The sequence below is a fragment of the Pelophylax lessonae genome (assembly GCF_965119305.1).
Source record: "Pelophylax lessonae genome assembly, chromosome: 3".
Classification (NCBI taxonomy): Eukaryota; Metazoa; Chordata; class Amphibia; order Anura; family Ranidae; genus Pelophylax; species Pelophylax lessonae.
The window spans coordinates 88,666,852-88,693,125 of NC_138770.1; the positions used below are offsets into that span (position 1 = coordinate 88,666,852).

Below are 26,274 nucleotides of genomic sequence, written 5' to 3' on the forward strand. Positions count from 1 at the left end.
GATTACCGCTAGCAGCTTCTATAGCCGCTGGCAATAATCAATGTCTTCTCCCGGCAGGTACGGCTCACCCCCCTCCCCCGATCCCCTGCCTTGAGAAGACATTGTCTCAGCAGGAGGGATTCCCGCATCAACACTGTCTGTGTTGATGGGGGAAATTGAGCAAATTTCTTTCCGGCAACCCATAGTTGCCGGAAAGAAATTTGCTTTGTGTATGGCTGGCCTTAGTATGTTGGTTGGAGTATAAACTCTGCCACCACTACTTACCATGCCTCAGGCTATTGTTCCTCTTCCAAGCTGGCAAACACACAATTAAAAAACTTGATTAGAGTTTATACTATGCCCAGACAGACACGCTTTTGCTAGTACTTTAAAAAGGGGCAAAAAATAACAAATAGGAATGTCTTGTAATCCCTATAGTCTTAGACCGGTTCCATTATGCCAATTCTGAACTCTAGGCTCATTTGAAACAAGACATAACACCACTACCAAAATTCTCTCTTCCATGGATTCATCCAACCCACCTGGTCCTCTTTATCTATGCTAACATCATTGACAGCTTCACTTTTTCATATACTGCATCTGGGAATTTGAAAAAACAACGTCTCTTCCTGCCCTGGCCCAATGACTTCAATCATCGGAAAGAGTTTCCACTAGGAACGCAGTGCAAAGATTTTTTTTTACAATGGCTGGATTCAAGACTGACAGCCCATTGGTCCAAACAGATTCAAAGCCTAGAGTGAGATTACAACCACGACTTTGCTTTGCCAAGGACAACAGCTTAATTAATCCAGCTTTGTCAGTTTTCAATTATATCACAGGGACAGAACTTCAAGGGGACCTGACCCCAATAGAGGACTTATGTCTCTCCTACACTGATTACCCCCACGTCATTTAAAAACTTTACAGTATCCTTCTCTTGGGTGCTTTCAACTATTGTCCTTTCTGTGTTCGAGACTTAAAGCGGGAACTGGGTCTCCCTCTTTAAAGGACTGGGATAAAGCCTTTCTCTTGAATTTCAAACAAACGATAGCCTCACAAGCAAAAAATAGAAATTTAGTTTGTGACCTGGTGGTACAGAACCCTGGATGTGCTCCACAAGATTATTCCATCTATTCCAAAACAATGTTGGAGATGCAGAAAGCCAGGTGGTACACATGTCCACTTATGGTGGTCCTGTCCCAGAAATAAACCATCTTGTCCATATTATCTGGATCCATAAAAAAGTATAAGAAAGGCTTGTTCCACTTTTAAATCTAGGCAAGTCGTGCCCTGATCCCCAAATATTGGAAATCCCCTACTATGGCCACGATGTCCCAGGACTTGTGGTTTTCTTGGATCGAACTCTCCACCTCCTATGCACTCCTACCTTTCCTTAGCTAATGACGGCAAATTCCACCCAGTCTCTCAATCATTTTAGTCAACCTTCCTGCCGAACACATCCCCTTTACCATCCCTTCTTCTCCTGCTCCTTTCCTATTTCCATCCTCCTGTCTATCTTTCAACTTGCTTTCTTACTATACCTTCTCTATAAGTGGCCTCCTACCATGAACTTATACCCATCATCCGCAGGTATTACATGGCACTGTGATGTGCATTCCTCTCAAAATACTTAGTGGTTGCCTCGGTGCCTGTCCTAGCTCCATGTTGCTAACCTTGCTCTTTACTCCATATCACAACACAACTGGAGGTAGCTTAAGCCAGACACCTATAGGATCAGTTCTATATTTTTTGTATTTCTCTCAGGAATTATCAGAATTTTATATAATTGAACCTTTTGATGACGGTTACTCACTTTTATTTTGTCACGGATAAAGATGTGGTTTATGCAATACTGTTTTTATGCCAAAAAAAAACAAAAATGTATTCTTTAAAGAAATAAATAGGAATGTGGTATAATTGAGCATTACTTGTCAGAAATTTGAATCAACATACCGTAACCATAGGAGATCCAGCGAGTCTTATGTTTTCATTTATTAAACGCATTAATCTCAGGAATATTGGATCATCATAGTTAAAGCGATGGCCCAGTATGATTGATACAATGATGTTGGCCACAGCAGCATTCATTATCATTGTGTTTTCAAACGGTTTTCCTGAAATTAGAATTATTAAGATTATATGTAGACTGAAAATAAATATGCATCTGGATCCATGTTATTTTTGTTTTTAAGTTTTTTAAGTTAATTTTTCTCTTTTGGTATCAAAACTTTGTTTTACAAATGAAAATGCAATGCATTTATAACCATTACATTGAAAAAACAATTCAATATTCATAAAAAATATTTTCTAAAAACTGATTATAGAAGAAGCTCTTTGACTTCAAACTCTTTCTCTGATTACAATTCTGATTCGCCTAAAGTAATATTGTATAAAGTTGATTTTGAACTATTGAGCTCTGTAAGCAAAAGCCTACATTTTCACCTGTGGTTTGATTTACACCGTACTGTGCACAACATCTGATAGTGTAAGGCAGGGATCTTCAAACTACGGCCCTCCAGCTGTTGCCGAACTACACATCCCATGAGGCTTTATAAAACTCTTGACATTCACAGACATGACTAGGCATGATGGGAATTGTAGTTCCTGAACAACTGGAGGGCCATAGTTTGAAGACCCCTGGTGTAAGGCATACATCTCTGTGAAACAAATCAAGTTATTTTGACTGGAATTGTAATACAATTTTGAGAGACAGTTTATTATAGGGTGGGATTTTCTCCATTCAATAATTACTCTGCACGTCTGGCTTAAGAAAATCACCTATTCCTTCTATAATCCAGTAGCATTACCAACAGTAAGGGACAAAAAGGGATAAGAAGTCTCCGCAACAGAACACAGACAGCATTTAAAACCTAATGGAGCTCCAATCTGTCCTTAATTGCATACACAACAAAAAAGGTTTTGGCTAGAGATGCAGGATAACCCACAAAGTTAGTACCATCTTGTTAGGAGAATTGGCAAGTGGCTAACCTCCAAAGGATTTAAACTTGTTCACCAAGCATTCACTCTCTTCAATAATTTTGTTTTCAATGATTTTCTTCCCCATCCCAAAGTCTCTTAGTGTTGAAAGAGTAAACCGTCTCATCACTTTCCAGTTGTCACCATGAGAAAATATAATACCTAAAAGAAAACTAGAATGCAAACATAAATAAGGGGCACAACAAAATTAAAGATTTAAAGTTAAAACGTTAGGCAGCTGTTAAAGGGAAAACATTAAAGTTTAAGTGCATCCAAAAAAAAAAAAAAAAAAAAAAAACACAAAAATCAGCACAAGGGACATAACTTAAAGTCAGTAGCATTTGCTCCTTTGTGCTGATGCCTCTTCTTTTAGGTGAAATTGTTTCCATCCATGCCCCCCTCCCCTTCACTGTATAGTATACTAATCTTCCAATATTGTTTTCAGTCTTCAAATGGATCATAGTATCACTACTGACAATGCCTTCCCCTGTTTTTCTTCCCAGAAGGCCACTGACATACTTGTTAAGGCATTATTTTGTCAGCATCAATATTTACTAAGATTCTTACCCATAAATACACAGATGTGTAAATCCCAGTGCTTGTGCAATTGCCTTTTTGAGTTTTTGCTGTGTGTTCAAGTCTCACTGATATCATAATATTAATAAAAGGCAAGTGTCCCTGCGTCCAGATTCCCTGTGTCCATGGAAATGCGCTACTGCGCATGTGCCACAGGACAGCCGTTGGGACTGGGGGCGGGCACTGACCTTTTTAGGCTGAGGGTGCTCCTCAGTGTCAGAGGCCGGGTGTTGGGGGTCACCCCCGATAATGGTGCGGTGTGAGGGCCGTTGTACTGCCGATCCTTTCAGTAGCCACCGTTCTGAATCCGTATGTGCTGGGGAGGCGGGAGGCAGAGTTCTGATCCGTCGCCTTAGATTTAAAAATGGCGCCACCCAGCGCCAACATGTCACTGTGCATGCACCGCTGCTCGGTAAAAGCCGTACACGTTCGGCTATTTCAGGGAATACCCGAACGTATCCGAGCTTTCCCGAGCAGCGGCGCATACGCAATGACGTGTGGCGCCGGGTGGCGCCATTTTTAAATCTAAGGCAACTGATCGGAACTCCGCCTCCCCAGCACATACGGATCAGACGGTGGCTACTGAAACTATCGGCAGTACAACGGCCCTCACATCGCACCATTATCGGGGGTGACCCCCAACACCCGGGACCCAGCCTCCGACACCGAGGAGCTCCCCCATCCTCCCCAGCACATATCAGGAACAGGTAAGTGAGACTCCTCCACTGCTGCACTGCCTGCCATTATGTGGGGCTGCAGGCATACTACAAGAGATGCAGTGCTGCAGGCATGGTACTCCTGTACCATGCCTGCAGCACTGCATCTCCTGTAGTATGCCCGCAGCCCCGCATTCCCCTGTACCATGCCCGCAGCACCGCATCTCCTGTAGTATGCCCGCAGCCCCGCATTCCCCTGTACCATGCGCGCAGCCCCGCATTCCCCTGTACCATGCGCTCAGCCCCGCATTCCCCTGTACCATGCGCGCAGCCCCGCATTCTCCAGTACCATGCGCGCAGCCCCTGCTCAGTCAGCCATATGTTCTAGCGCCTGTTAATTTAAAGGGCTTAATGTCTAGTATCATAATAAACTGCTATCTTATTATGCTTGAAAAATACAAAATAACTGTCTAAGTGATTATAAGGGGAGAGGAGACTGAGGGAATGCTTTCTCCTGCTTGCAGCAGATTAGTGGTAAAATTATCAGTCTAAGTCTAAACTTCCATCTTGCACCCCATAGAAGAGAGGGCGCAGCATGGAAGCTTTAGTTTGCCTGCGGTGATCAGGGTACAGAGACGGGGAAGGGATCCCGGTGGCCGGTGAGTGGCTGGGCTGCAGAGGAGGTGCGGGGCTTGCCATGCACAGCTTTCCCAGAAGGAGGTGTTCCCTGTACTGTGGCTGGACATTGGGCTCTCCGCTGTCTCCATACTGTCTCCATACTGTCCTCAGGTGAGGGGAGGGGGGGTGTGTGTGTGCAGGCCTGAGCACACACAACACAAAGTGCCTAAGGAGGATGGATCTGGCCCTTCCCTTTTTGTCGCTTGTGACAACACCTCGGATTGACTGCCTGGCATTCTCCAGGGACGAATTACTGAAGACCTGCCAGTTAATTAAATCCTTAAATACTGTAAGGCTCTGCTTTCTATTAAACTTGAGGAATCAGTTTTTTATAAAAATGATCACAAAGCATGCTGGGTTTCCTAAAAACCCTCAGCAATGCTCCCTGGCTGAGAGAATATATAATGTGAATGCAAATTGCCAAGTACATTTAGCTGCACATATACAACATTAATTAACAGAACACCAACCTGGCTGATTCTCGGTCATCTGCATCATTTAAACTCTTCTACACACATAGCCCTGTATAAGACTATTGGTACGGTTCTAAGAAAAATGCAGAATTTTCTGACCTTCTGCAAAAATATCTCCCAATATCTCCCAAAATGTGATTTTTTTTTTTTTGCTTTCCAGCTGAAGGGATAACAACAAATGATAGTCTTGTGGATAACAACAAAATTTGCATTGCCATATACTGACTATACAAATGGTTTCAACAAACAACTATTTAGCATAACCTTTTTAAAGAGGGTAATTAGATTCACTAATCAATAAACTGGATAATTCACAATTAACTCAGATGTGCCCTGGACCTGTCCTGACCTACACAATTTTAGTAAGCTGTTCTACAGAGCAGGATTTTGCCGAAATGGAACAAGGCCCAATCAAAGGACAATTCAGAGCACCATGAAGAGTAGTTCTATGGATTGGGGCCACCATCAGTCCACAATCAGGCAGATAGCTTACAAATTGAGAAGAATTATAAGGACCATTGCTACTCTCCTTAGGAGATGGTGTCCTAAAGAGATAAGTGCATGGGCATGTTATACAATCCTGAGACAAGTGACAGACAAATAAACATAGGATGACAACCACACGCTTGCTTATAACAGCATATGGGTTTATTAGTTTGAAGAGAAACCCTGAACAAAAGGTGCAGTTACCATAGAGGAAACCACCCCCTGCCCCAGGAAAACACTGCTGTCCAAGTCAAGTTTGAATGAATCACCTGGATGTTTGACAATAGTACTGAAACAAGGTTCTGTGGACAGATGAGAAAGAAGTTGCACTTTATATAACTGAACACATAGTGATGTGATTGGTGTTCTCCAACAAGTAGGAGGTTGAGCGTTGAATGCTCTGCATTGTGCACATTATCAATGTTCTGCAGGGTATAGATGACCAGTGTTCTGCAATATCAAGTTGATTAGAGCTCTGCAGTGTGTAAATGATCGTTGTTCTGGAACAAGTAGAGATAGAGTGTTCTGCAGTGTGTGTAATAAGTGTAGGGGTATCTGGGGAGGTGTGATCAGGGTGGGGGGGGGGGGGGGTATATGGGGGTATAATCAGGGTGAGTGAATCTAGGGAGGTGTGATCAATATGGGAGTATCTGGGTGGTGTGATCTGAGAATTTGCTTATGGGGGTACCCCAGCCATTCAGCCATTGAAAGTTTTAGTTGGCCTCACCTGCCAGCTGCCTGTGGCCAGTGAGGGAAAGTGAGGAATGCATAACCCCACCCCCTCATTACACACTGCTGTTTAGTGGAAGCTCAGAACAACTCTATTTTCAATGGTGTGTGATGTCCTTCACGTTGCGTCCCATCACATTATGGACCCAATGTGAAGGAGGTACCAGCTTGGTTTTAGACAGGGATTAGTAAGAGGATGGTGGGGATGGGTTGGGGGGGGTGGCAAATTGCATCTTTGCCTATGTAGACAAGAATCCTTGCACCTGCTCTGCTGGAAGTCCAATCTTTTTCAAAGGGAGTATATAATATACTGTAATAATGTTACTATTAGGCCACCCAAGTTCCATTAATACAGGGAAAGCAGTACTTTAACTTAAAACCAGAGGGCCTCACAAAATATTATTTTGATGACACATGTCCTCACAGCAACTAAGCAAATGGTTGCTAAAGATTTGTTATCTACTGCAATGTTAGCTAACATTGCCTGTTTGGAAGCCCAGCACAAATCGAGCCCCCTGAATTCCACACTCACCGAGCTCACAAAATGCAGGAACGCCCCAAGGGAGGTGCGAATAGAAGAACACGATAAACCCCTGAAGAAAATACTGACCCTGTTAATATAACTTACATATACTGTATGTTGTCATATACCCCTAAGGCACTCAGCCCCTCTCCCCTCCTTCATCCCTATACAGTACTTCTTCCTAGTTTTAAAAATTGTTAGCTTCGGACCATTTAGTCCGAAACATGTTCCAGTGCTCACTTTCATTCTGCTTGTGGTTTTGTTCATAGGCAATTTGTCTATTCATCGATACAAAAGGCCAAAATATATGAACATTTGTATGTTCTCTCTTTTGATACATGCTCTCTGTTTATAAGATAAACAGGGGCAGTAATATTAAATCATACACTGCTCAAAAAAAATTAAAGGAACACTTTTTAATCAGAGTATAGCATCAAATCAATTAAACTTCTGGGATATTGGTCTGATCAGGTAAGTAGCAGAGGGGGTTGGTAATCAGTTTCAGCTGTGTTGGTGTTAATTAAATAAACAACAGGTGCACTAGATGGGCAAAAATGGGACAACCTCCGAAACAGGAATGGTTTTACAGGTGGAGGCCACTGACAATTTTCCCCCCTACTCATGTTTTCTGACTGTTTTTCACTAGTTTTGCATTTGGCTAGTGTCAGCGTCACTACTGTTTTGTATTGATTGTTGATACTACATTTACAAACACTTTAGAAATTAGTCTGATACATAGAACTGTCTCCTATAGCCATCACGGTGGATGCCACACCATGCTGGCTTGTGCTTGCCTATGGCCCTGTTTGTCCTGCCGGGCCCTCGTGAATCCCATGCCTTCAGCTCCCGGGATAGACATTCCCAGTGGCAGCCAATGGAACATGGACATGCAATCTCTTTTTCAACAGATTTGTAAGTATGAGCCCCTCGGTGGCCCCTTAGTGTTTTGCATCAGTGCAACATTATCTACTATCTTTATTACATGCTATAAACTGTTTTATTTCATAGACGTTATGTATCGCATCAACCCCTGAGCAAGTAAATGGTTGTTCTTGAAATGCATCGGGCTACCAGGATGCATTTTCATACCTACCATGTATTGTTCTATGGAATATTGTACCTGACTATGAATATATAATATACTATGTATAACATCACAAATCTGTTTGATGATACGGTACTTGTCTGTGTTTACTTGTTGACATTGTATGTACCAATAAACTTGTATTTTATATCTCATCATTGGGCATGTCACACCTCATTTAAAGTCCCAAGGGCAAACTGTTGCAACTTTCTATATTCTTTAGGGATGAAGGTGCATCACAGGGTGCATCGAGTCATATTTTATTATGGTCAATGTCACTACTGGTAGCATGAGGCAATACCTGGACCCTATAGAGGTTGAACAGGCAGTCCAACTCCTCCCAGGATGGCACATCAATACGTTCTATTGCCAGAAGGTTTGCTGTGTCTCAAGAGCATAGAGAAAATTCCAGGAGACAGGCAGTTACTTTAGGAGAGCTGGACAGGGCGGTAGAAGGTCCTTAACCCATCAACACGACCGGTATCTGCTCCTTTGTGGAAGGAGGAACAGGATGAGCACTGCCAGAGTCCCTACAAAATGACCTCTAGCAGGCCAGTGGTGTGAATGTCTCTGACCAAACAATCAGAATTAGACTTCATGAGGGTGGCTAGTGGACCCTGTGCTCTCTGCCTGGCACCGTGGAGCTCAATTGGCATTAGCCATTAAACACCAGAATTGGCAGGTCCTCCACTGGCACCCTGTGCTTTTCACAGATGAGAGCAGGTTCACCCTCAGCACATGTGACAATGGTGAAAGGGTCTGTAGAAGGCATGGAGAATGTAGTGCTGCCTGTAACATTGTTCAACATGACTGGTTTGGTGGTGGGTCAGTGATGATCTGGGGAGGCAAATCCATGGAGGGACGCACAGACCTCTACAGGCTAGACAATGGCATTCTGACTGCCATTAGGTATTGGGATGAAATCCTTGGACCTATTGTCAGACCCTACACTGGTGCAGGGGGTCCTTGGTTCCTCCTGGTGCATGACAATGCCTGGCCTCATGTGGTGAGAGTATGGAGTCAGTTCCTGGAGGATAAAAAAATTATTAACTCTGAATGGCCCCCACGCTTGCCTGACCTAAATCCAATAGAACATCTCTGGGACATTATGTTTGGTTCCATCTGACGCCACCAGGTTGCACCTCAGTCTGTTCAGGTGCTCAGCTATGCCCTTGTCCAGATTTGAGATGAAATACCCCAGGATAACATCAGTCGTCTCATTAGGAGCATGTCCTGACATTGTCAGGCATGCATACAAGCACATGAAAACCATACAAACTACTGGAGTATCATTTTGAGTTGCTGCAATGAATTTTCAGCAAAATGGACTAGCCTGTTGCATAATTTTTTGACTTTGATTTTTGGGGTGTCTTTAAATTCAACCCTCTGTAAGTTGATAATTTTTATTTCCATCAAATGATGTGGCATCATTTCATTCCTAACACATTACCCAGCCCATATCAGTATAGATATCCAGCATGATATTTTTCCCCCATTGAGATCTGATGTGTTTTCAAAGTGTTCCTTTCATTTTTTTTTAAAGTGTATAAGCATTAAACTCCAACTTTTTTAAATGTAACTGAAGGGAAAAGTGAATTACCTTGTCACAATGGCATCATGTACATCTCCAGGGAGTTATTCTTCTAGTTTGGATCTCTCATTGAGGCAAAGCAGACAGCAAAGGTGAAAAATAAGATGTATTTTTTATTTAGTTTATTTATTGACTTAATTATTCACTTATAGGAGAATTGAGCTTCTGTTACAAAAAAAAAAAAAAAAAAAAGAAGCATAGCATATAAAATTGCTACACAAGCTATTCAATAATATTAAAAATGAACTTTCGATTTCAATGTGAAATTACTGTCATTTCATAAACATTATCAAAAAATTCAATGCATAATGGAAAACTGGAGTTGTTCTATACACCGTTAGTGTACAGAATGCCCCCTGAAAGGTATTTTCCTGATTGTCTCGCTTTCTATTTTGGCTGTTCAAATCTATGCTTTCCTGAGCTACCCAAGGTGACCAGATAACCCGAGCCGAGACACTTTCTACTGTAGGGAGACTTTTTGCACTAACACACTAATCAGTTTTATATTCAATTTTTTATACTATACTGTTCGAATCAATTTATAACTTTATAACTATAATCAATAATCAATTTAACTATAATCAATATAATATAATATATATATATATATATATATATATATATATATATATATATATATATATATATGTATATATATATATATATATATATATATATAAATATATAATATAATATATATATAATATTATTAATATAATATTATATATTATATTAATATATAATATAATAATATAATCAATATAATATAATATAATATAGTTTAATCAATCAACTATAATCAATTTATAACTATAACTTTGGGCAATCAATTGGCAATCTGTATATTTGCAATTTTTATTTTCATTCTTTTGTCACTTTCATTTCACTTTTTAACAAAGCAAACACACTTAAAGAGAAAAAAAGAAGCTATCTGCATGTAGTGGCAATGCACATTTACCCTATGGCATTAAAAAAATATAAAAAATATTCAAGCATAGGTTTTTTATTTATTTATTTTTTTTAACTGGAATAAAGAAAATTAGATCCGTTAGACATAACCATTTAAAACAGCAACATATTGGGCAACAAATTTATACCCTTTGCTATCATTTAAAAAAAAAAAATAATCCTCTCTGTATATTTAGTGAATAGGAGGTTATAGATCAATGTAGACAGAAGTTACCATGTCCTTTTGTAATGTCTTGGAATATGGGGACGTAAGGTCTCTCAGAAAACTCTTCAGCATGGTTGATGAGAGCATCCTTCACCGTCTCATACCCACACAGGATTACCATCTTTTGTGTCCCTATTTGAACGCTGAACACTGAGCCGTACTTCTTAGCCAGCTGCATGGGATACAAGCATATCAATTACATTTTCTAATAAAAGATGAGTGATTTGTTTGATCAATTACTAATCTGCCATCTGATCGGCAAAAACGAAAAGTGCTTCCTGAACATGACAATACAGTATTTCAAGGCAGGCCTGCCACTACAACTAAGCAACAACCACCCTTACGACTTGTATCACTGCGTGAATACATAGACCACATAGGAGTGAAGCGTAATGGCCATCGTAATCCTTTAGTACAAAATTGAGTTAAATAAATAACAATCATTTTTAATAAATAACAATAAAGGTGGGTTGATGGCTCTTAAAAAGCACCAAGAAGAAAACACCCAGAACATTGTATCTATGGCACAAATTCTGTTACTTGGTAGACCCCGACAGCACTATACCATCTGGGAGATGATTACAGAAAACTACCACAGTATACCCATCTGTACACTAATACTGGGTCTAAAAAACAGGACAACAATTTAAATGGGATGCCATGCCATACTTTCTAAGATCCCTGCCCACCTTTATACAAACAAAACACCTTCAAAGACCCTCAAACTGAAAACTCATGGTGATATCTGTTGGAAACAAAGAATAAAAAGCAACAAGAAAGAAAATGCTGGGTGGGAGATGTTTAGGCCTTTGGGGGCTAACAAGTCTGAGAATACAATTGCCCTGTGCCCCTCTGCATATTGGCTCAGGGGACTTCTTCCCCTAAGATCACATTAACTAATCATGTAAGAGATCATTAGAGTTGAGCGAACCCGAACTATATATTTCGGGTTTGTACTGAATTTTGGGGTGTTAGGGACACGGACCCGAACATTTCCAAAAACGTTTGGGTTCGTTGTTCGGCGATTTCTTCCCGCTTTCTGAAGGGCTGCACAGCAGCCAATCAGCAAGCGTTTTACTTCTTGTCCTATGAAGCCATCACAGCCATGCCTACTAATGGCATGGCTGTGATTGGCTGAGTGCAGCATGTGACCCAGCCTCTTTATAAGCTGGAGTCACGTACTGCCGCACGTCACTCTGCTGATTTGAGCTTAGGGAGATGATGCTGGTACCTCAATTAGGGACAGAATAGGGCACAAATCAGAAGTACCTGTGCTACTTTAATCCACAAGATACAGCAAATAGAGAGGGAGGGAGGGAGCTTCAGCAATCCAACATTTATGTACCCAGCCACTGCAAGGGAAATCTTTTTTGTAATCCATCTGTTAATGAGGTGGTGCTCGGCGGCCATTTTAGCCCAGCCAGCGACATCAGCCTAATCGTATTTTGTAGCTCAGTGAAGGAAAAAAAACTTTTTTTTTCTGGCTGCTCAAGTCCCCTATATTGCCTTTTGTATGTTTAAAGGGTGACATAGTCCATTTGTCTAGCCTGGGATCTGTGGTGCCACAGAGCACTTGTGTATACAATGCACTAAACCGTATATTCCATTTCAGCTATCAAATAGTGCATCAGTGTATTTTAGTTAACCGGTTGCCGACCGCCGCAACCGGTTGCCGACCGGATGTGCGTCTCAATCACAGGGACACAGAGCTCGCTGCTCCTGATGACGTCATTGATGACGAAACGCGTAGAGCGTGGTCACGTTAGTTCCGCTGCCCTGTGATTGAGACGCACATCCGGTCGGTGGAGCGCATCGCGTCCCGGAAGACACTGCTACACCGCTACATGAGAGATTTGCGGTCCCTAAGCACATACACGTATGTTTTCTTAATCCAAATGTGAGTACCATGTATTCTTTTAACTAATAAAGTGAAAAGTTATCAGCAATACTTCACTATTGGAGTTTCTTTCTTCTTTACATTTCCTGGATATTGTTCCATTATACCATCCAATCGGTAAACTATTGAGGATTTACTGCCCATTATCCCTAATGGTGGAGAGAGTGTGAACGAGTTATCTGTAATTAAGTGGATATCTGGCTGACTATTGGAGGGACCCTCAGGAGAGATATAACACGCTGGTTACCCCTGTAGGGGTATTGCCCTCTGGTGAGTGCGGGAGCAATAGGAGGGGAGCACTTATTCCTTCATTGAGCACCCCCACCTTTACAGATCACCCGGGATCCACTTTTTTCCTCACCCTCTCTAGATTTATATTTAATTGGTGTATGGACTCAAATGTGCTAATATTTCTATTTATTGTTTCTGATCTTTTATGGACTTTTTTGGGTTTTGTATCTGAGGCCATCTGATTTACACACTTTATGCGAACACATTGTTTTTGATGCACTTTATATGATTATTTAAATCACCTTGAGTGGGTGCCGGATTGATTAATTGGAACACCATATTTATTGTGTATTTTTATGTATTTGATATCACATATCCACATATATTTATCAATATTATATTGATTACACCCACATATTTATCATTTTAATGATCACTAAATTATTGCTTTTATCGTATGCACATTAATATTGGTTTTAGACCACTAAGAGCACTTTATTTTGCATTGTTTGCACTTAACTTATTCATTGGCCCCAGAATTCAAATATATGTGTATCCCTTACCCATTTTTCTTTATTTAACTTGTGGCAGCGCCACTTACCTCCATACTCATTTTTAGACAACTGCCAGGTAAATTGACACCGGAGAGAGGTCAATCTTTCAGCTTGGTGGGTGAACGCAAATAATGAGGAGAACATCAAATAAGGGATGAGGGCATGGTCGTGGTGATGTTGGTGGAGCTCCTGTTGCTGGTAGAGGACGTTTCCGTTCAGCGCCAACTACCGCTCCAAGTCAAACACCTTCCTCTGGTGCGAGTAGGTGACAGAATCTGCAGCGTTATTTGATAGGCCCAAATGCCGCTCTACGGATGGTGAAGCCAGAACATGTACACACGATAGTAGATTGAGTGGCTGACAGTGCCTCCAGTTCCTTCACAGTATCTAACACCCAGTCCTCTGCAGAAAGCTCAGAGTTGGCACCTGCAGCCCATGCCCATCAGTCTTCCATCTCACCCCCTTGCAAATCAGCCAAGCAGTCAGAGCCCCAAATAATGTCGGAAAGTCTTATGCTTTTTGATTACTCTGTTGGCAGGGTTTCCCCGGCCCATCCACCTAGCCCTGCCCCAGAAGAGGAAGACCTCGAATGCACTGATGCTCAACCACTTTTGTTGCAGGATGAGGACATGGGAATACCGCCACAAAACGTCTCTGATGATGACGAAACACAGGTGCCAACTGCTGTGGCTTTCTGCTTTCAGTTAATCGCCTGCTTCTTTGGTGCGTGACATTAACCTCTTTTTGCTATCAAATGACCTCTCCTCTGTCTGGGTGTCAGGGGCCTAAAATTCAGTTAATCACCTGCTGCTTTGGCGGGTGACATCAAGCCTGATTTTCTGCTATGGGACCTCTCTCCTCTGTCTGGGTGTCAGGGGCCTACATAAATGATAATGGCCTGTTCCATTGCAGGTTGACCTGAGGTCTGTGTTGCTGTTATGGGACCGCTCTCCTCTTTGTGGGTGCCATGGTCCTGAATTCGTGAATGAGGCCTGTGGCACTACTGGGTGAAAACAATACTGTTTTGGCATGATTGTAACTCTCCTCTTTGTGGGTGCCATGGGTCTGAATTTGTAAATGAGGCCTGTGGCATTGCTGGGTTAAATCAATACTGTCTTGGCATGATTTTAACTCTCCTCTTTGTGGGTCCCGTGGGCCTGAATGTTTAAATGAGGCCTGTGGCCCTGCAGGCAGACATAATTCCTTCTTGGCTGTGATGACTACTTCAACTCCCATGTATGGTTGCCATGGCCCTGAGTCTGTGAATGAGGCCACGGCACTGCAGGCAGACATGAATCCTTTTTGGCTGTGATAAGAACTTCAACTCCCATAGCATGCCCACCTGATGCCACCCTAACCTCTTATTCCACCTCCTCCTCCAAGTTGCCAATTGATATTGGTTAATTTTTATTTATTTTATTTTAAGTCATTTCCCTATCCACATTTGTTTGCAGGGGATTTACCTACATTTTGATGCCTTTTGCAGCCCTCTAGCGCTTTCCAGGGCTATTTTACAGCCTTTTTGGTGCCCAAAAGTTCGGGTCCCCATTGACTTCAATGGGGTTCAGGTTCAAATTCGGGTTGAGTTCGGATCCCGAACATTTTCATGAAGTTCAGCCGAACTTCTCGAACCCGAACATCCATGTGTCTGCTCAACTCTAGAGATCATCCTTTTCCTAACCCTCCATATGCCCTGTAATTTGGCCACTACGCCTATATCTTTTGTTTTCTTTGTTACATAGTTACATAGTTACATAGTTACATAGTTAGTGAGGCTGAAAAAAGACACAAGTCCATCCAGTTCAACCTATGTGTGTGTGTTTGCTTTTAACCGTACATTGTATACCCCTATATGTTGTACATTGTATACCCCTGTATGTTGTGGTCTTTAAGGTGTCCATCCAATAGTTTTTTGAAACTATCAATGCTCCCCGCTGATACGACTGCTTGCGGAAGAGAATTCCACATCCTTACCGCTCTTACAGTGAAGAACCCCTTACGCACTTTAAGGTTAAACCGCCTTTCCTCTAGTTTTAGTGAGTGGCCACGTGTCTTATTGTATTCCCTTACTCTAAATAGTTTGTTCCTTATGCTAGGGTCGCCAGTACAGTATTTGTACATTGATATCATATCCCCCCTCAAGCGTCTCTTCTCCAGAGAGAACAAGTTCAGTGCTTGTAGTCTTTCCTCATAGCCGATGTCCTCCATTCCCCTAATTATTTTTGTTGCCCTTCTCTGGACTTTCTCCAGTTCCAGCACATCCTTCCTGAGGACCGGTGCCCAGAACTGGACAGCATACTCCAGATGTGGCCGGACCAGAGTCTTGTAGAGTGGGAGAATAATCTCTTTATTTCTGGAGTGAATCCCCTTTTTTATACAACCCAGTATTCTGTTGGCTTTGCTTGCAGCGGCTTGGCATTGCATGCCACTTCCAAGCCTGTTGTCTACCAGTACCCCCAGGTCCCTTTCCATCCTAGACTCACCCAGAGGTTCCCCCCCTAGTGAGTAGCTTGCTTTCTGGTTTCTGGCCCCCAAGTGCATTACTTTACATTTTTCTACATTAAATCTCATCTGCCATGTAGTTGCCCACCCCGTTATTTTGTTCAGGTCTGCTTGCAAGACTTCCACATCCTGCATAGAAGATATTGGCATGCCTAATTTAGTATCATCTGCAAATACTGAGATTGTACTAGATATCCCCTCCTCTAGATCATTTATGAATAAATTAAACAGGATTGGTCCCAGGACAGAACCCTGGGGGACCCCACTTTCCACACCCGCCCAATCCGAGTACTCCCCATTAATCACCACCCTCTGTACTCTCCCCTGGAGCCAGTTCTCTATCCAGGTACTCACCTTATGGTCCATACCTACCTTCCTTAGTTTGTACAGTAAGCGTTTGTGGGGAACGGTGTCAAAGGCCTTTGCAAAGTCCAGATACACCACATCCACAGGCTTACCTTTATCTAAGTGGCAGCTCACTTCATCGTAGAAGGTTAATAGATTGGTTTGGCATGAACGATTTTTCATGAATCCATGCTGATTACTACTTATAATACCGTTTTCATTACTAAAGTCTTGTATGTGGTCCCTTATCATCCCCTCCAAAATTTTGCAGACTACAGATGTTAGGCTGACCGGCCTATAGTTACCCGGGATATATCTCGGCCCCTTTGCTCTGAGATCCTTCTGGATTTCCTAAATTACATTCATAAAATTACTAAAATAATTTACAACTCTCTGCGGCTTCCAAGGATATCCCAGGTATTGAAAATGCTTTATTCCTAAAATGGCACTTTTTTTGCTCAGGACAATTACACTTCAAAACAGTAATTGTGCATACCAAGCTTAGTGTTTTGGAAAAAGGTACTTTTCAAAACAATAGGGAGATGTTATTCAATGAGAATATAAAATCTGAGGCAAAATTGATTAGGTTGAGTACAAAGTCTCAATAGCAGGTGCTCTTGGAAAAAAATTAAGATTTTTTACAGTGAATGGAACATCAAGATCCTTAATTGTGGTATTTAAAGCTAAGTTTACCAACAAAAATAAAATTTAAAAAAGCACAAGAGCATTACTTACCTTCAGTGTGATGTGTCCCTTGTGCTTCTTTCCTCTAGTTTAGCAGAAATCTTCAATCCGATGCCCCCCACCCCTTTCCCTCACCACCACCACAATCTTCCGGTGCATATAGAACGGAGAATCTGTCAAAGACTCTAATCAAGGATACCCCACCTTTCTGCCCAATTCCTCCATTCATAGAAGCCATTACTTCAGCCTCTATGAATGATACAGGATCTATAAAATAAAGAATGGGCAGGTGACTGAAAGGTCTGCCCTCTCCAGTCATAGACAGGTTTCATTCATAGAAGCTTTATTAAACAGCTTCTATGAATGGAGGAGCTAGGAAATTTGAGCCTAGCCTGGCTAATTAAATTTGCCCTGCTTCTGGCAAGTTATACAGAAGATTGGTGTTATCTGTGGTGTTTTAACTCTAACCCTGCCTATGCCCATTTTTTTATCTATTACATTTTTGTTAATTCACCCTTATTAAAAATGTCCTGCTGCTTCTCAATTATACACTGCATTATCATCTTTGGTCTAGTAAGTCTGATATATGGGCAGAAGAATAAAAGGTCTGCCCCCTCTTTCATAGATTATGTTTCATTCACAGAAGCTATAGTATAGCTTCTATGAATGAAGCAGCTGGCTGAAAGGGGCTCACTTGATAAGAGCCTGTGACAGCTCCTCAGTTCCAATAGCCCCACTGCCCCAAAGATTACAGCGGGTGTAGGGGGGCATCCAGGAGGAAGATTTATATTGGAAGATAGAAGCCCAAGGGACACATAGCACTGAAAGTAAGTAATGTCCCTTGTGATTATTTTGTATTTTTTTTGTACGTAAACTTAAGTCTTAGAGCCCATTCAGACTAGTACGACACGACTTTGGGGGGGCGACCTGTGAAGTCGCGTTAACCGCGACTTCGGCGCGACTTGCAGAGACTTCACATAATGGAAGTCTATGCAAGTCGCCTCCAGGTCGCCCCAAAGTAGTACAGGACCCTTTTTCTAAGTCGGAGCGACTTGTATCGCTCCTATTAGAACGGGTCCTGTGCTAATCAATGGACCGCGACCGAGCGCGACTTGTCAGGCTGACAAGTCGCCTGACAAGTCGCGCTAATGTGAATGGGCTCTTAAGGGATATCATTTAAAGTGCTTTTTATCTTTATCACAGGGTCTGGACATGAATTGCTGTCAAATTTCTGATGGAGAGTCTTTTCCTATTGCTGGGCTAGGCCTGGTTGCTAGAGTTTGTAGCACAGTGGCTAAGTGGTTAGCACCTCCACCTAGCAGCACTAAGGTTGTTGGGTTGAATCCCCATCATGGCTACTCCATGCTTGAAGTTTGAATGTTCTCCCTGTGCCTGTGTGGGTTTAATCTGGTTTCCTCCCACACTCCAAAGACATGCAGGTAGGTTAATTAGCTCCTATCTAAAATTGGGCCTAGTATGTGTATGTTTAAATGTGAGTTACGGACTTTAGATTCTAAGCTCCTTGATGTCAGGGATGATGTGAATGTACAATATATGTGTAAAGTGCTGTGTAAATTGACAGCACTGCATAAGTACCTGTAATTAAATAATAGAGTGATGTAAAACTGGAAACAAATCCCTTGAGACAACAGTGAATACCTAGAGTAGCATTGCTCAACGTACTTGAAACAGAGAGCCCAAAGAGCAACCCCTGACTTCACCAAAAGAACACACATAATGTTCTAAGTATTCAGGACTTCAGACGTTGTTCACATACTACAGTGTATGATCAGTGACTGTAGGCATGTTTCAGGTTTTCGCAGTGGCGGCTGGTGCTCAAAATTGTTGGGGGGGGGGCGCAAACAGAAAAATGTAATAGGCATTGCTTTGCGGCAAAAAACGGTGTAGAAAATTGCGTGACTTTGAGGTCGCAAAAGTGTGAAAGGGGCCTTCGGTAATTAAGGTATAGTGTGCCCCCTTTCAATGCAGAGAGACCAGCGTGCCCCCTTTCAATGCAGAGAGACCAGCATGCCCCCTTTCAATGCACAGTGACCAGCGTGCCCCCTTTCAATGCACAGTGACCAGCGTTCCCCCTTTCAATGCAGTGACCAGCATACATGCCCCCTTCAATGCACAGTGACCAGCGTGCCCCCTTTCAATGCAGTGACCAGCGTACATGCCCCCTTCAATGCAGTGACCAGCATACATGCCCCCTTTCAATGCAGTGACCAGCGTACATGCCCCCTTCAATGCAGTGACCAGCGTACATGCCCCCTTCAATGCAGTGACCAGCGTACATGCCCCTTTCAATGCAGAGACCATCGTACATGCCCCCTTCAATGCAGTGACCAGCATACATTCCCCCAATGCAGTGACCAGCATACATTCCCCCAATGCAGTGACCAGCATACATGTCCCCAATGCAGTGACCAGCATACAGTGGGTACGGAAAGTATTCAGACCCCCTTAAATTTTTCACTCTTTGTTATATTGCAGCCATTTGCTAAAATCATTTAGGTTCATTCTTCTTCCTCATGAATGTACACATAGTACCCCATACTGACAAAAAAACACAGAATTGTTGACATTGTTGCAGATTTATTAAAAAAGAAAAACTGAAATATCACATGGTCCTAAGTATTCAGACCCTTTGCTCAGTATTTAGTAGAAGCCCCCTTTTGATCTAATACAGCCAGGAGTCTTTTTGGGAAAGATGCAACAAGTCTTTCACACCTGGATTTGGGGATCCTCTGCCATTCCTCCTTGCAGATCCTCTCCAGTTCTGTCAGGTTGGATGGTAAATGTTGGTGGACAGCCATTTTTAGGTCTCTCCAGAGATGCTCAATTTGGTTTAAGTCAGGGCTCTGGCTGGGCCATTCAAGAACAGTCACGGAGTTGTTGTGAAGCCACTCCTTCGTTATTTTAGCTGTGTGCTTAGGGTCATTGTCTTGTTGGAAGGTAAACCTTCGGCCCAGTCTGAGGTCCAGAGCACTCTAGAGAAGGTTTTTGTCCAGGATATCCCTGTACTTGGCCGCATTCATCTTTCCCTCGATTGCAACCAGTCGTCCTGTCCCTGCAGCTGAAAAACACCCCCACAGCATGAGGCTGCCGCCACCATGCTTCACGGTTGGGACTGTATTGGACAGGTGATGAGCAGTGCCTGGTTTTCGCCACACATACCGCTTAGAATTAAGGCCAAAAAGTTCTATTTTGGTCTCATCAGACCAGAGAATCTTATTTCTCACCATCTTGGAGTCCTTCAGGTGTTTTTTAGTAAACTCCATGCGGGCTTTCATGTGTCTTACACTGAGGAGAGGCTTCCGTCAGGCCACTCTGCCATAAAGCCCCGACTGGTGGAGGGCTGCAGTGATGGTTGACTTTCTACAACTTTCTCCCATCTCCTGACTGCATCTCTGGAGCTCAGCCACAGTGATCTTTGGGTTCTTCTTTACCTCTCTCACCAAGGCTCTTCTCCCCCGATAGCTCAGTTTGGCCGGACAGCCAGCTCTAGGAAGGGTTCTGGTCGTCCCAAACGTCTTCCATTTGAGGATTATGGAGGCCACTGTGCTCTTAGGAACCTTAAGTGCAGCAGAAATCTTTTTGTAACCTTGGCAAGATCTGTGCCTTGCCACAATTCTGTCTCTGAGCTCTTCAGGCAGTTCCTTTTGACCTCATGATTCTCATTTGCTCTGACATGCATTGTAATCTGGAAGGTCTTATATAGACAGGTGTGTGGCTTTCCTAATCAAGTCCAATCAGTATAATCAAACACAGCTGGACTCAAATGAAGGTGTAGAACCATCTCAAGGATGATCAGAAGAAATGGAAAGCACCTGAGTTAAATATATGAGTGTCACAGCAAAGGGTCTGAATACTTAGGACCATGTGACATTTCAGTTTTTCTTTTTTAATAAATCTGCAACAATGTCAACAATTCTGTGTTTTTCTGTCAGTATGGGGTGCTATGTGTACATTCATGAGGAAGAAGAATGAACCTAAATGATTTTAGCAAATGGCTGCAATATAACAAAGAGTGAAAAATTTAAGGGGGTCTGAATACTTTCCGTACCCACTGTACATGTCCCCAATGCAGTGACCAGCATACATGCCCCCAATGCAGTGACCAGCATACATTCCCCCAATGCAGTGACCAGCATACATTCCCCCAATGCAGAGATCAGCGTGCGTGCCCCCTTCAATGCAGTGACAAGCATACCATTCCCCCAATGCAGAGATCAGCGTACGTGCCCCCTTACTTACCTGGAGCAGCAGCTGTGGAGGGCGGCTTCTTATCAGTCTCTCGGCGTCGGCTTCTCCTCGGTTCCGGCGGCACGTCTCCTCCAGTCCTTCCGCTCCTGCCTCCTCCTCGGCCAATGGCATGAGGTTTGCCTTGTGGCCAATCAGGAAGCGTGTATCGGACGCGCTTCCTGATTGGCCAGGAGGAGGATCGGTGTCACAATAGCGAATTTTCATTCACTATTGTCACACAATGGGTGGGCTCGGGACGCACTGCTCTGCGCCCCGGGTCCACCCTTTGCATCACCCTATTAGAGCCTCTGGCTCTAATCAGGTGATGTAAAAAAAAAAAAAGCCCCATTGGACTCCATGCGTCCAGCCCCTGCGCCATTAGTACACCGGCCGCCACTGGGTTTGGGTGGAAAACACATTGCTGGAGATAGTCAGAAACATAAGACTGCTATCACTGTGACCCATGATGAATACTTAAGGGTCCCCACTCAGGCTATCAAGGTTGGATGCCACTGAATAGTGAGGGTACAGGCTAAGGAGAGGCCCATCCAGGTCCAAGGCATGCTGCAGAAATAGGAAGAGATCACTGCCATTATAGTCTTTTTAAAAATTATGCTCCCACATTTTCACTCCCTACAGCTCATTTAAAAAAGGACCACACACAGCCCTTTACATAGGTTGGGCACCAAGGACCTAGAGAATATGCAATGTTACTAGCCATTGGTTGAGTGGAAAAGGGTGCTTGTAAACCCATGACAAAGTGACTCTGGATAAGGCTTGTGAAAAGAACACTGATGCCAAGGCACTTCTAACCCAGTTCATGGAATTTGGAAAATAGGTTTGAAACCATGCTCAGCTTTTACAAAGCATATGATGTGCTCTTCAAAGTAGTCATTGTAAGTAATTATAGCAGTAACAATTTTGGAAATCTTGCACATTTGTTTCTCAAATTCACCCATGTTGTGTTCCAGTTGTCTTCCATCCGGATTTTTTCACTATCTACCTGTTGCTATTTCTATGTCAACGTCTGTCTATACATTTTTCTGTGTCTGAGTTTGTCTTTTCCAAAGCTATTAACCAAAATGAACCGAGAGTCAAAAGAAAAACAAATAAACGAGCTTACAACCGAGGGACACAGTGACATTTATTACACCAGTCATGGCAAATTCAACTCAATTTGCATACATTTTGCCTGGACTTTTTGAACATTGTTGGGGAAAATGCTTTTAAAAAAGACCACTACAGTAACCCAAATCAAAATGAAAACAATACATTATTATAATTCTCAATTGCTTAATGCACCATACCTCTAAGAAGGTCCTGTATGGCCTTTTCAGGTCCAGAATATGCATGTTTCCAATGATAGGTAAAGGTTTTGGACCAGGTGGGAAATTTGGGTAAACATTCTGGTTGTAGCCACGAGTGACCTTCACCAGAAAAAGACAGAGCAGAACCAGCAGAAGCATTGAGAATGGGTCAATAAAGAACATGACTCCAGAATTCCTACAAAGAAAATATATTTTTTTAAGTTTAAAAAAATAAAAATAATAATGCAAATATAAAATTAAGTAATTAAGTAGAAATAATTTTAAATACAGAATCTAATGACTTGACTGTATTGAAGACTGCTAGTCTTCACTGGGATTGATTTACAACATACAAAACCAAAAGCCACTCTCTGTTCCTTTAGTGATTCAACTCCGTAAGTTGTAATTACATACTGTATGCATATGGAAGCTGAAATTCTAGCTAATTAATTAAAAGCAGAGATTCATTAAAACTTTTTGAGAATGTAACTGATTGTGATGTTTCTAGCCCGTATTACATGCCTGGTAAACAATTAGCTTTTTAATTTTGTAAATGTTTAATCTTAAATTCCACATGCAATTCCAGAATGTCTTGTATTTCCTGAGATGAATTGCAGAACCTTTTGCTACAAATGGACTCACCATACTCTCAAGGCAATTACAGTTTGATACAAAGTAGAACTAAAGGCAAAACCTTTTCCTGGTGCCTCCATGTCAGCATACCTGTGATAGAGCTCCACCTCTACTCCGCCTTCAGGACTAGTGAATAGCTTAAAAGAAAGACGTCCCCTACTCCCAGAATTCTCCTTTTTTTCTCTCATACCTCTGGACTGGTGAAGAGTAGCAGTATGTCCCTACCAGCTGACCATGTGGCAGCTTCCGCTGGATTAAGCCTCTCCCAAGCACAGTCCCTGTACTCGGGCTGCTCTTAGCGCTAAAAAGCCTGGGAACCCCTTCTGCGGATCTTTTGGGGTATGCAGAGTTTCCTAAAAACATTTATTTTCCCTCCTCTCCAGGTGAGTTTGTTCCATTTTATTGTATCCCTCCTTCCCCTCCATCTGCTTAATTTTCCCCTTTCTCTTTACCAGCCAGCCAGGCGTTCCTTGGGGTGTAGATTTTCCTTCCTCCATTCATTAAGAGAATCATTTATTTAAAAAAAAAAAAAAAATATATATATATATATATATGTAGGTGTGTGTGTTTCTGTGTGTCTGTGTATGTGTGTATATATATATATATATATATATATATATATATATATATATATATATATATATATATATATACACACAGTCAGGTCCATAAATATTGGGACATCGACACAATTCTAATCTTTTTGGCTCTATACACCACCACAATGGATTTGAAATTAAACAAACAAGATGTGCTTTAACTGCAGACTTTCAGCTTTAATTTGAGGGTAATTACATCCAAATCAGGTGAAATGTGTAGGAATTACAACAGTTTGTATATGAGAGTTGACAGCAACAGATTCCAAATGCAAATAGCACACTTGAAATGAACTCTATGAGATACAAAGAGCTGTCACTATCAGTGAAGCAAACCATCATTAGGCTGAAAAAACAAAACAAACCCATCAGATAGATAGCAAAAACATTAGGTGTGGCCAAATCAACTGTTTGGAACATCTTTAAAAAGAAAGAACGCACTGGTGAACTCAGCAACACCAAAAGACCAGGAAGACCACGGAAAACAACTGTGGTGGATGACCGAAGAATTCTTTCCCAGGTGAAGAAAACACCCTTCACAACAGTTGGCCAGATAAAGAACATTCTCCAGGAGGTAGGTGTATGTGTGTCAAAGTCAACAATGAAGAGAAGACTTTACCAGAGTGAATATAGAGGGTTCACCACAAGATATAAACCATTGGTGAGCCTCAAAAACAGGAAGGCCAGATTAGAGTTTGCCAAACAATACCTAAAAAAGCCTTTACAGTTCTGGAACAACATCCTATGGACAGATGAGACCAAGATCAACTTGTACCAGAGTGATGGGAAGAGAAGAATATGGAGAAGGAAAGGAACTGCTCATGATCCGAAGCATACCACCTCATCAGTGAAGCATGGTGGTGGTAGTGTCATGGCGTGGGCCAATGGAACTGGTTCTCTTGTATTTATTGATGATGTGACTGCTGACAAAAGCAGCAGGATGAATTCTGAAGTGTTTCGGGCAATATTATCTGCTCATATTCAGCCAAATGCTTCAGAACTCATTGGACGGCGCTTCACAGTACAGATGGACAATGACCCGAAGCATACTGCGAAAGCAACCAAAGAGTTTTTTAAGGGAAAAAAGTGGAATAGTATGCAATGGCCAAGTCAATCACCTGATCTGAATCCGATTGAGCATGCATTTCACTTGCTGAAGACAAAACTGAAGGGAAAATGCCCCAAGAACAAGCAGGATCTGAAGACGGTTGCAGTAGAGGCCTGGCAGAGCCTCACCAGGGATGAAACTCAGCGTCTGGTGATGTCTATGCTTTCCAGACTTCAGGCTGTAATTGACTGCAAAGGATTTGCAACCAAGTATTAAAAAGTGAAAGTTTGATTTATGATTGTTAATCTGTCCCATTACTTTTGGTCCCTTAAAAAAGTGGGAGGCACATGTACAAACTGTTGTAATTCCTACACCGTTCACCTGATTTGGATGTAAATACCCTCAAATTAAAGCTGAAAGTCTGCAGTTAAAGCACACCTTGCTTGTTTAATTTCAAATCCATTGTGGTGCTGTATAGAGCCAAAAAGATTAGAATTGTGTCGATGTCCTAATATTTATGGACCTGACTGTATATGTGTGTTGTGGGAGATTAGCTCACAGGAATCACCTTTTCCAGGAAAGTAAGGCCAGCATGCAGGTCATTTAATTAAAGTCTGGTGGGTTGCCAGCTTTATTTAGCAGAGGTTTGCAAATATGAAAAAAACAACAAAACAGTAAAATAAATCCTTGCCGTCCGGCGCTAAACTACACAGCAGTTTTTCTCACTATACAGTGTGAGGCTGGTCCCCATCACCCACAAAAACACATGGTAAAGCAAACTTTTTTTTTTTTTTAAAGTCCAAAAAGAGCTCCTCTCTCAGATTCCCTTCTGAGTCTCAGACCAGAGCATTCCTGTGCTCTCTTTCTGTTCATTTGTGTAATATATATATATATATATATATATATATATATATATATATATATATATATATATATATATATATATATATATATACACATATACATACACACACACACACACACATATATATATATTAATGAAACAAGCCTTCCCATTTTTAGTTTATAAAAAAAAAAAAAAAAAAAAAAGAGCATTAGAATATCCTGATTTTGAAGCTTTCTTCCTCCTCCCTATTTTCAGCTGATCCTCTTGCTATAGCCAACAAGAGCCATTCACCTCATGATCAAGATCCGCAAATGTCTATTAGGTATGGGACCACCCTTGCGTGAGTATCAAAAGAGTGCACTGACAAATGTGTTTTAAAAAAAAAAAAAAAAAAAACACATTTCTCTCTCAATATTTTTTAGCCCTGTTTACTCAAAGAAATTGAGAAAGTCACCCA

At 41.9% G+C, this 26,274-nt stretch overlaps 1 protein-coding gene across 1 annotated transcript in view; it reads right to left on the minus strand.

Annotated features, from left to right (window-relative positions):
* Positions 1–26,274, minus strand: part of LOC309551305 (cytochrome P450 2K1-like) — a 79,836-nt gene that overhangs the window by 44,071 nt on the left and 9,491 nt on the right. Inside the window, exons 2-5 of the mRNA XM_082251837.1 lie at positions 22,694–22,889; positions 10,935–11,097; positions 2,968–3,117; positions 1,933–2,093 (exon numbers count right to left, since the gene is read on the minus strand). Coding sequence (XP_082107963.1) covers positions 1,933–2,093; positions 2,968–3,117; positions 10,935–11,097; positions 22,694–22,876 — 657 coding nt within the window. The 5' untranslated portion in view covers positions 22,877–22,889. The remainder of the gene's footprint in view (positions 1–1,932; positions 2,094–2,967; positions 3,118–10,934; positions 11,098–22,693; positions 22,890–26,274) is intronic.